At 46.7% G+C, this 12,068-nt stretch overlaps 1 protein-coding gene across 1 annotated transcript in view; it reads left to right on the top strand.

The window, feature by feature from the left end:
- Positions 1–7,006, top strand: part of NSMAF (neutral sphingomyelinase activation associated factor) — a 57,875-nt gene extending 50,869 nt beyond the window's left edge. Inside the window, exons 27-31 of the mRNA XM_024205738.1 lie at positions 1,110–1,193; positions 2,355–2,505; positions 3,131–3,233; positions 4,067–4,176; positions 6,613–7,006. Coding sequence (XP_024061506.1) covers positions 1,110–1,193; positions 2,355–2,505; positions 3,131–3,233; positions 4,067–4,176; positions 6,613–6,707 — 543 coding nt within the window. The 3' untranslated portion in view covers positions 6,708–7,006. The remainder of the gene's footprint in view (positions 1–1,109; positions 1,194–2,354; positions 2,506–3,130; positions 3,234–4,066; positions 4,177–6,612) is intronic.
- The last annotated feature ends 5,062 nt before the right edge of the window (positions 7,007–12,068 follow it).

Genomic DNA, 12,068 nt, shown 5'->3' with positions numbered 1-12,068 from the left:
CCCCTCTCCCCCCGCACCAACTGGGGTCCCAGGCTGCCCTCCCTCCCCCGAGCACCCGCAGCACCCCCAGGCCACCCCCCTCCCCGAGATTTAGTTAGGGGTCTATAGTACAAGTCATGGACAGGTCACAGGCCATGAATTTTTGTTTACTGTCCGTGACTTTTACTAAAAATACCTGTGACTAAAACGTAGCCTTATTTATAAAAGCCCAGTGGTTTTCAACCTTTTTTCATTTGTGGACCCCTAAAACATTTCGATTGGAGGTGTTTTTGGAAATCTTAGACATATTCCACAGGTTGAAAATCACTATTCTATGGTAATGACAACTTTTTGCGGACCCCTTAGACATAGTCTGCAAACCCCCAGAGTCCGCAGACCTCGGGTTGAAAACCACTGTAAAAACCACTGTACCTTAAATCCAATCAAAAGTTAAAGGTAATGCACTACTTAAATGGAATATCTTGCAGTGATGCCAGTGCTCTATGATCTGTATTGACTACCTATTGGGTTTTGAGTGGAAATTAAGGTGTTGGCTTTGCCTTATGACCATTAAATGGGAAAAGATCTGCCTAATTAAAATATCACCTCTCCCTGTCTAATACTGCCATAATTAGAATCGGAGACCTCCCCCCAACACATTTGTTTTAAGGCGGGGGAGGCTGCTGGCATCATTTGGGTGCCTCCCCAACTTTGAAATTCGTCACTGCCCTTAAGGGCATTCTGCAAAGCCTGCCTGTTTGGTGGATTGAGGGGCAGGAATGTTTTGTCATGTTTTCTTTCTCAATGGGTTGAGGATGCTTCTGCTTGGTAGAATGGAGTATGCTGCTGCTACTAACTGTTTTTAATTGTTATAGACTAAATTCTTCATGATTTGTCAAGAGAGCTTAGAACTTTTGAGAGGCAGGTTTGATGTTTAATACAAAACCAGAATTATTTTTCCTTTTACTTAACTTAGAGACAAGGAGGAAGTTTCTGTAACTGACCTTTGTACAGCTTTTAGTTAGCACAAACAACTGACCTTGCAATGACAGAGCTAGGTAATATAAAATAGTTAACATGACAAGTTGTCCTAATGCTTGTTTAAACAAACTGCAATGTTGGTATTCTAGGTGTGGCACTGTGTTCCTGCAGAGGTCCTGGGCACCAAAAGACATCATTTTGAATTGCTTGCTGAGTTAGAACATGATGTTAGTGTGAGTATGGAAATGTACATATATAACTTCTAATCAATCAAAGACTATAGTCTGGAGTTACTTGACAATATCTCAATCAAGCTTTTAAAAGATGTGGCATAAACCAGCAAAAGCGAAAATTCTGAATTAAGACTACCATTCATCAAAGGCTGACAGTTGCTAGATATTGCAAGAATGCCAAGACTAGGAGGGAATAGAATAGACTAAGGGCAAAGTGAAAGTAACTCCAAATATTTTTCTCTTTTCTTACAAGAATTGGTTCAAGTGTCCACTTCTGGAGAGTGGAAAGCTTGTATAAAGAAATGGGTTTTCTTATTATTGGTCAGGCACTGCTTGTGGTGTGTGCAAAGGGTTCATGGGCTCTTTCAGTAAATCAAAATAAATTTGTCTGAAGTATTTGCATCCTCATGCCTTCTGTACAAATACCAAATTTACCTGTTTAGAGTTTTTAGGTAAAAGTCTGACTTGTTTTCCATATTTTGTACTTTGCTATGATATATGTTATCATAAAGACCACTGTGACTATCTAAATACATTGTAGGTGTTTGGCTCAAACATTCAATTAAAAATAAATATGGGCAGATACAGGATTTGTGTACATTTATATCTCAGTAACTTCTAACATCATTCCTGCAGAATATTTAGAACTCTTTCATTTAAATTTCTTAAACATCTCAGTGGATTTATTTATAGATCACAAGGAGGCAACAATGCCTGGTAAAATTTACCAACAGCATCCAAGGATATCAAAAACAGATGGGTTGGGCAAAGCACAGGCTAGTGGTTTTCTAGACTTGCTTGCTATGGTTAAACATTTCATTAACTAATTAGAAATGTAGGCTGTAATCAGTCTTCTTCTCTTGGATAAGATCTTAAACATCAATTCAAATGTCTGATTCTGCAAGGAAAAAGAACGCTTATAAATCTGCTTAAGACTCCATTTATGACACGCTTCCCCTCCATTTCCTGCTCACATATAGTTGGCAAGGATTTTATATTTTAAAAAAAAAGTCAGGATTTTATATAAAAATATGTAATCAACTGATGTAATAAAATTGGATACTTATGGAAGACAGGCTTGCTTTGTGAACACTTAAAGATCTATCAAGAATGCCCATGTGAGAGCTGAGTAAAGGAATAATGTGGTACTTAATTGTCTAGGTAAATACTATCAACCTAAATGCTGCAAATGCAATGCTGGTGTCCGGAACCAAAGAAGGTACCATTAGTATTTGGGATGTTACTACTGCCACTATGTTGCACCAACTTTCATGTCATTCAGGGACCGTGTATGATGCTGCTTTTAGTCCTGGTATGTTGTGTTTAAGTCTCTTCTAATATGCAGATGTTGAGAGAGATGAGAATTGCTAGAGGAATCTCCGTCTTTGTATAGCTCTATTATACATTGATATCTGGATTTTTAACATAATTGTAGATTTTAAATGTTCAGCTATAGTCAGACACAAATCTCCAGTGTCCAGGTTTTATCAGTGCTTTGCAGTACCATACTTGATGTTAGAATACTGTTTTCTGGGCTAGTGATAAATTGCTTCAGTTTTTTTTGCTTGAAGATTTATTTACTCCTCATTATCTGAGACGTAACTGGAATAACTGCTTTTAATTAAAACATGATGTTTTCTGACATACCTAACTAATGTGCAATATTAGTCATAATTCCTTTCTTTAACCACTGGAAATACACCTCTACCCCGATATAACACGACCCGATATAACACGAATTCGGATATAACGCGGTAAAGCAGCGCTCCAGGGGGGCGGGGCTGCGCGCTCCGGCAGATCAAAGCAAGTTCAATATAACGCGGGTTCACCTATAACGCGGTAAGATTTTTTGGCTCCCGAGGACAGCGTTATATTGGGGAAGAGGTGTATTAGATATGCATTATTGTATGTGTTTAATACATTTAATTTTTGTATAGACAGCAGACATCTGCTCAGCACAGGAGAAGATGGCTGTTTTAAAGTAATAGATGTGCAAACTGGAATGCTCATCTCTTCTATGGCCTCAGAGCAGCCACAAAGGTAATGCCAAGAGAAAGCTCTGTGTGAAGCCCAATCCCTTCTAGCTACAGTGGCTGTAATTGATAGAGTTATGTCTCTGAATTATAGTCGGGGCAGGAAGTGGATATCTGTGTTTGCATCAGATGCCCAAAGGGAATGTGGAAATGACACAAATATTAAACACGTCTAAGGTATATGTCATCTAGGAGAAATGGGGTCATCTTAACAAGAGATGCATGTATCAACAGAGGGAAGTGCAAAGGCTGGGATTCTGTGTGCATTGTCTGCTGCAGCCAAAGTTTCTCAACTTGGATGCTAAAGCTAGGCACTTGTATAAATGGCCTGCCTCTCAGATGTGCTATGCAGCTGCAGTTTTCACTGACATTAGTGAGAGCGGACACTGAAAATTATTACAGTTAATAGATGCAATTTTGTGTGTAGTTCAGCAGCTGTAAAAGATCTTGGATTCAAAACTTGTTAGTTCGTACTATACCAAAAACTATAGAAGTGTCAGCCTTGTTATCTTACACTAAAGAAAGTATCAGTTTTAACTTGAAGGGCTCTCTTCCCCACCTATCTCTACTCAGACTGATCTAATGTTTCAGAATATAGAGCAATATGATATGCGATTTACACTATCGACAGAGAGTTTTCTTCATTTTTAAAACTTTCCCTTTACCCTTGCACCTAACTCTTATTGATTTAATTCATAGAGCAGCATTGGCCTCAGTACTAAGTAGAACAGTTTCTTTTATGCATAGGTGATGGACTAAATTAACAGGTAGAAGAGTCTTAAATAAATAATGCCACTTCTTAATGCAAATGGGCTAAATGATTACTGAATTATTTTGCAGATGTTTCAAATGGGATGGACATACTGTGTTATCAGGAAGCCAGTCTGGTGAATTATTGGTTTGGGACCTTCTTGCAGGAAAAGTTATTGAAAGAATCAAAGGACATACAGGTGTGTGTGTGCAGTACTGTGTAATCTCCTAGGGCCAGATCCACAAAGGGACTTAAGTGCCTAAACCCCAGTTTTAGGGGCCTAAGTCCCAGATTTAGGCTCCCCTGTGATCCCGCCTACTCCTGTGGTGTCTAAACTCACTCAATCCCTAAATTTTTGCTGTAAATGTTCCCTCAGCACCTATGTTTCTGCCTCTGCACATGCAGACTGCTGCCTCCCTCTAGGTATCTGGACAACTATCTCCTGTCTAGGCCCTAGCACCATCCACAAATGGGGGGACAATAGGTGCTACTCTGCCTATCTTGTCTGCAGAGCCTGATCTGGTAGACATGCTTAGAGCAGTCTAACTACACACACAGCAACCAGTGGGGAGGAGGTCTCTCTCTTTTAACCTTCAGCACAATGCCTAGGGTATTCCCCAAGACGGTAGGAGACCTAGGTGAGTCTCTCCTATTGAATCTGTTCCACTTTAATTCAGTGTTTGAATAGTTAAATATGAATTGGGCCAGAGGGAGTGTGGTCATGTCTACACTATGGGCGCTACCGTGTTGTAGCTCTGTAGTGTAGATACTTCCTACCGCAGTGGAAGGGGTTTTTCCTTCATTATTGATTATCCACCTCTCCATGCAGCAAAATGCTATGCCAGGGGTTCGGTTAGCTTCACTATTGTGCTCAGGGTATGAATTTTTCACACCTTTGCGTGCTGTAGCTCGGTGAATCTAAATTTTAAGTGTAGACCAGGTCTCAGAGTGACTATATAGTCCATTGGCTTCAGCACTCAACTGAGTGGGGAGAACCCCCTGTTCAAATCCTTTCCCTCATCAGGCAGAGGGGGAATTGGTCTGTGATCTTCTGCATCTCAGGTGAGTGCTCTAACCATTGGGCTAACTGTTATAAGGGAGATCCTCCTCCTTCTCTTGTTTTGTGTGGAATGAGGCAGGCACCTAACTTATTGCTGCAAAAAGGGGCTTAGGCGCGTAAGCTGCCTGACTTCAGGAGAGAGGTTCCTGGCTGTGGGTCATAGGCAGAGAAAGGCAACTCACTCCATGAGACGGGCGGGACTGAGGATATACCCCTCTTATTGGCATCTCCCCTGGGCTGGCTTATGCAGCTCCTCACCTAGCGTGTTGGCTTTTGTGGATCCCATTCGGTCTCTCCCCATGTTGTGTATAGTGAGCCCAGGCACCTAATTCAGGCTTTGTGGACTCCATTGTTCCAGTGATTTTTCTATGCACCTAAAAGTTAAGCATTTCCACACCCTACATGCCTTTGTGAATCTGAGTCCCAGTTCTGTGCAAGGTTCCTTTTTCCAAAGGAGCACTGTACTCTGACATGCGTCATACAACAGTTACAATTTCTGACATAGTCACCAGTTGAGGCGAACTGGAATTTAGAATCCAATGACAATTGGATCAGATGCTAAATTTAAGACCATAGAAAGTCTCCCATTGGCTTTAGTGGAAGATGCAGAGGACACTTAAGCCATTATTCCTGGGCCAGCAGCATTATAAAGGGAGATGATCTGCCCCTTGGGTGGCATGAGGGAGGAAGAGAAACGATTAACAGGAGAAATGTTGAATTCTACTGATTTGGGTGTTTCAGTGGTGCTGATGGAAACAGGATGCTCTAATAGCATTCAAGGTCTAGTATACTCCAGCTATGGCAAAATACCCAGGTTTCTGCAGCAGATGTGAAATTTTGGGAAAGTCAGAGTTTGTATTTTCCACATTTAATAAAACCTAATTTTGAAAAAATCTGTCCAAAGTCCATATATTTATTTTGATATCAAATTCAATTTTACAGTCTCCACACTTTGTTTCAGTGTGTTAGGCTGACACAAAGCTGTTTCAGAGCGTCTAAGGGCTTGAAGATAATACCATCTAGCATCAGTTTGCTTTTAAGGTTTCCCTTGATCTTATGAGGGCTGGAAACAGCAATGTAATAAAAGCTTATGTGTGAAATTCAGCTCTACGTGGAGAGGTAGAATCTCAGAAAACTCAAGGGCTCTGGCCATATGCTCCCACTGAAGTGTATTGTAGGATTGTGTAGGATGCCAACTCCGATTTTAACAAGTGGCAGGGGTTAAGAATGCTGTGAAGGGTCCTCTGAAAGTTGGGCTAAAGGAAAATTCTTGTAGCCTTCTACCAGTTGATTAGAGTAGAAATGGCTGTGGCTAAATTGTTTCATTCAATTCAAAAGACTGCTAAGGATATGCAGTCTGCTGGAGTTAAGTATACATACTGTAAATGAGATCACTGATCCTCACTGAGCATGCTCAAGCAAGAGAAATTTAAGCCTATGCTGTTCAGTGCTATTAATTTGATCAAAACTACCCATCAAATACCTCCTGCAAACTTGTTTTTAAAATAGTACACTTCTCAAATATTCCTACTGTATTTGTATCTAACACACAATTCAATTATCTGTTTTTCTCAGGTGCTGTAACTTGTATGTGGATGAATGAGCAATGCAGCAGTATTATCACAGGAGGGGAAGATAAACAAATCATGTTCTGGAAACTGCAATATTAAGTGCCTTTTCCCTCCAGATGTTTAAATGAACTCAATGTATTTTAAACCAAACTTCGTAAAGGAACTTACCCATGTGCAATGATGGCTGCGGAAGGTCAACCAAATAGAAAGCTTGGTTTATCTAAAACTTTCTAGCTTATGGAGACTTCATTTAAAGCTCTTGTACTGTAATTTCCATACTGTAATATTTTTGTTTGTATTTCATTATGGCTGTCATATATTGTCTCAATTTGAAAATGCTTGTCTTAATTTGAGATGAAAGACTTATTTTTCTGTAATTAAAGAGATTTTAACTTGCAGTCACTGTGTGATCTACTTGAACTGCATCAAATAGGGTAGTGTATGTTTGAATTAATAAAGCAAGCCTCTCATTTCCGCAAGGACCCCGTTTGTACCATCTGGTGCATCATTTTTTTTTAATTGGAGGCTTCTAAGCAAAAGCGCTTTCATCAACCTCTGTGCTCTTTACAAATTTATTAGAAGGAAACACCATGATCTTCACTTAGCCCTACCACTCTAAAGAGTCTCTCCCCTCTATCACACCTACCTTCTTCCTAGTAAGTAGAACTGCCAACTTCTTGTGTTTTAACAGGGGGTAAAGGAGGAATCCTTACTCATGAAGAGAAAGCGAGTCTATACTTGAGGCAGCTGTCATACTTCAATCACCTACAGGATAGCTGCAGTAGGCCCCACTTGGAGCAGAACAAATGTTTCTCCTGCACAAAGGGAGCAGAATTGGGGATTGTGAGAAAGAGATTACTTACCAATAACTTGTTCTTCGAGTTGCCTTTGTATATTCACAGTGGTGGAATTGGTACCTCCTGGGGTTGAGCTGCAGAGCCACCATAGGTGTTGTGGGGGGATGGGGGTGGACATGTGCATTCAAATGGGAAAGTGATATCAGCACCCTACTCCTACATTCATCCTCCCAAACTAGAGTTCTGATGTTTTGTAGAACAATGCAGAGGGGAAGGTGGGCAAGTAGTGTGATTGCAGAAGTGACTGAGAATAGTAACCTCATCTTATTTGGGGCCCCTGTGTATCCTCAGCAGGGGGAGATTAGTGAGCAGTACCCCTTGATGGACAGTGAACAAGGAGGTCCATAGAAGAATATGGACTAGCACTGCTCTCTCAACTGGGCATCTGAGCATGAATGTGAAGTCTGAAGAATAGTGCTTGCTGCTTGTATGTCTGGTGCTGCTCTGTGAACAGGAATGTGCCTGAAAAAAACCCCAAGTGCGGCAGCAGCTCTGGCAGGAGTGTATTTTAAGCCCGGAGCATTGTGGTTGTAGCTAAAGTGTCACCTCACTCTATACATCTTAGTATCCTTCCAAGGAGGGTCAAGTTAGAGCTGACCCCTGGGTTACCAAGCTCACAATTGAGTCCTGTTCCACTGGCAGAGTCTAGTAAGGGACACGACGATTAAAACGGGGGAAAAAACTTCCAGCAAAAAACACATTATTACACTGAAAGTTTTGCCAAATTGTTTTTTGGTTGGGGAGTGGGGGGAGAGGAGGAGGGGGATGGGAGGGACTTTTTAAAAAAAAAGAAGAAATTGAAGTGTTTTGACACCGGAAATATTTTGATTTTTCCACGCAAAATGACTTGGAAATTTTCATTTTTTTAAGCAAAATTAATGTTAAATGCTCAAAACTGAAACAAACATTTGATTTTTTTTTAATTAAATTTTGGTTTAGCCCAAAAATAAATTTTGGGGGTTTTTTTTTTTTGTAATTGCCAGCGAACTGAAAAGTTGGTTCTTCTTCGAGTGATTGCTCCTGTGTATTCCACAGTAGGTGTGCGTGCTCGCCATGTGCACCGGTGCTGGAAGGTTTTCCCTTAGCAGCATCCGTAGTGGGGGAGCACCGCTGCGATCCCTGGAGTGGCGCCGACATATTGCGCTATAAAGGGGGCTGCGTGCTTCCCCCACCCTCAGTTCCTTCTTGCCGCCAGTGAAGGTAGTCGGAACTTGTGCTCCAGCTTTGCTGCAGCATTTCTAGCCTTAGTGGTATCCAGCTTTCCCTGAAGTTACTTGTTGAACTTTTCTCTGTTAGTGCTGGACTCGGGGCATGCCCTGTGGCCCAGGCTTCAAGACGTGCAACTCTTGTTGCAATTCTATGCCCAGAAGCAATCCACACACTCAGTGTCTTCGCTGTCTGGACGAGGCTCACATTAGTGAGAAGTGTAAAATCTGCCGCTCCTTCAAGCCGCGAACAAAGAAGGAGCGTGAGATCCGACTCCGAGCTCTCCTAATGGAGTCGGCGTTGACCCCGGCACCGGCGCGTCGAGCTGACCCCGCGCCGGGCACCTCATCCTCGGCGCGCAGCGAAGCGCCCCAGGCCCGCCGTCCTGATTCCACGCCCAGTACCGCGTCATCGGTGTGCAGCGAGGCCCCGTCGACAAGCCGGCACCGCTCCCCTTCTAAGAAGCAAGGGAAGACTCAGCGGCACCGGGAGAAAGATCGGGGTGAGGCTAGACCCGCGTTGAGCAGCTCACGATCCCCATCGGGACGGAGACCTCCGACTCGGGTAGAGCAGAATAGTCCGGTGCCGTCCACGCGCGCCACGCCAGAGGTGAGAATGCCTTCGACGCCGGAGGCAGCTCAGGCCGCGTGCGACATCATGACGCTTCCGGTACTGGGAGCGCCGCTTCAGTCGGGCTCCCGATCCCGTGGGAAGCCATGGCTGTGCCCATCGACCCTCTCCGGATGTCTCTGAGGTCAAGGTACCGTCCCGAGTTGAAGGGCTGAGCCGCGGACCTCGGCGCGCCTCCACGCCACGAGCAGAATAGTCTGCGAGCAAGCTTTCCACCTCCACTCCGGGAGACCGTAGGGGAGGCACTAAGAGACAGCGCCGCTCCTCTTCGAGCCTTGACCGCAGGGACAGGTCTCGTCGTCGGCACCGCCGTTCACGCTCCGGCACCCGCCGTGGAAGGCGCTATGCCCGGAGCTCGTCACGGGAGTCCCAGGCACCGAGGCGTCGTAGTCTTGGGCGCCGGAGGCACTACGGGGACAGCACTCCCGACTCCTACCTGTCCTCCTCCAGGGGCCAGAGATGTCATGTACGGGACCGCTCCAGCTGTTCGTACGGCACCGTCCACTCATCCCGAACTTCGCTTCGGCACGCAGCCGCCCCTTGTCGAGCTGCTCGGTGCCGCAAGACCAGCCGGCCCTTCCGGGCCTCCTCGCGTCCTAGGGCCAGGCCATTCCCTGGCAGGAACAGTGGTGCCAGTGGGCACCGTGGCCCCAGGCACCGGCACCGCCGGGACCCCTCTCCGTGGCGGGAGCGTCCCAGGCCGAGCCGACATCACCACCTCGGCACCGCGATGAGGAAGTGGGCACCGACACTCCGGCACCGACTCGGGCCCCGGGTCAGGACGTCGAGCTTTCGGTACAGCTGGGTGCAGACGACACCGCGGCACTGACCTCCTTGGCACCAGATGACTCCGTGGCGCCACCCCCTCCGATCTCTCAGGAGGATTTCAAGGCCCACCAGGAGCTACTCACGAGGGTGACATCAAACCTTCAGCTCCAGCCCGAGGAGATGGAGGAACCATCGGACACATTGTTTAATGTCCTGACCTCCTCGACGCCGGGGCGCGTGGCCCTCCCGCTCCATCAAGGGGTGGCCAATATCACTACTGGCCTCTGGCAAACCCCTGCATCTCTTTGTCCAATCTCCAAGAAGGCCGAGCAGAAGTACTTATACTCCCACCCAACTCCGAAATCTCTAGTGGTGGCATGGTGTCCCTAGCCTCTATTATTCCCTCCCTAGACCTGGGGGATTGGTTTGCAGCGCTGGACCTTCAGGATGCCTACTTCCACATCCAGATTTTCGAGGGACACAGGCGCTTCCTCCGTTTCCTGGTGGGGCAGGACTATTACCAGTTCACGGTCCTCCCCTTTGGCCTCTCGACAGCCCCCAGGGTCTTCACCAAATGTATAGCGGTGGTAGCGGCCCACCTCAGGAGAAGAGGGCTGCAGGTCTTTCCCTACTTGGACGATTGGCTGCTCAAGGGCAAGTCCCAGTCCCAGTTGCAGCAGCACATATCCCTCTTGCTACGCACCTGCTCAGCTCTGGGCCGAGTGGTAAATGAGGAGAAATCCACATTAGTTCCTGTCCGGCGCATAGAATTCATAGGAGCGCTGCTGGATTCCCAGCAGGCCACGACCTCCCTTCCAAGGGACAAGTTCGAGGCACTCAAAGGCCTCATCGCCTCGGTCACGGCCTTCCCCGTAACCACGGCTCGGCTGTGCCTTCAAATCCTCGGCCACATAGCAACATGCACCACAGTGGTGCAACACGCCAGGCTCCGGATGAGGCCCCTTCAACTCTGGTTGGCCTCCCGCTATTCCTAGGCCAGGGATGGCCTGAACAAGGTTGTCACGGTGCCGCCAACGGTGGTTGCAGACCTCCGATGGGGTATCCCCTTCCGCGACCCCTCTCCCTCACTAGATCTAGTTTCGGATGCCTCGGACCTGCGCGGGGGAGTCCACGTGGGGGACATCAGGACCCAGGGTATGTGGTCACCTGAGGAACTGACCTTGCACATAAATGTCAGGGAACTCAGGGCAGTGCACCTGGTGTGCCTGGCCTTTCGCCAGCGCTTACAAGGGAAGGTGGTTAAAGTCCTCATGGACAACACCACCGCAGTGTATTACATCAACAGGCAAGGGGGCACGCGCTCCAAGGCCTTATGCCAGGAAGCCCAACTCCTGTGGGAGTTCTGTATGGCCCACAACATCCTCCTCCAAGCGTTCCTTCTACCCGGCAAGAGCAACACGCTTGCAGACCACCTGAGCAGGGTGTTCTCACAACAACATCAGTGGTCCCTGCACAGGGAGGTGCAGAATGGATTTTCCTTCAGTGGGGCACTTCCCAGGTAGGCCTATTCGCTACCGCCTGTGTCCCAGGTTCTGCTCCAGGGTGATAGATGGCAATGGGGCCATGACGGACGTGTTCCTGCTCGATTGGTTGGGGCCCCTGATATACGCCTTCCCGCCCTTCTCCCTCATAGGCAGGGTCCTACAGAAGGTGAAGTCAGACAGGGTGAGAATTATCCTGATAGCCCCGGATTGGGCCTGTCAACATTGGTATGGGACCTTACTGCAACTCCTGGCGGCCCCCCCTCGCAGGCTGCCGCTCCGTCCGGACCTCCTTTCCTACAAGGGAGGTCGTCTCCTCCATCCCAACCTGGCCCTGCTCCACCTGCCTGCGTGGCTGCTCCGTGGCTAGATGCGGAGGTGTACCGAGGCTGTTAGACGGGTCCTGCTTGAAAGCAGGAAGCTGTCCACATGGAGGGCCTGCCTGGCTAAGTGGTATCGGTTCTCCTCATGGGCGAGGGAGAGAGGTTCTGCTCCGC

This window comes from Terrapene carolina, unplaced genomic scaffold (genome assembly GCF_002925995.2).
Source record: "Terrapene carolina triunguis isolate 2854851 unplaced genomic scaffold, T_m_triunguis-2.0 Scaffold58, whole genome shotgun sequence".
NCBI classification, from domain to species: Eukaryota; Metazoa; Chordata; order Testudines; family Emydidae; genus Terrapene; species Terrapene triunguis.
The sequence above is the reverse complement of the archived record's forward strand: the minus strand, read 5'-3'. Positions and strand labels throughout refer to the sequence as shown.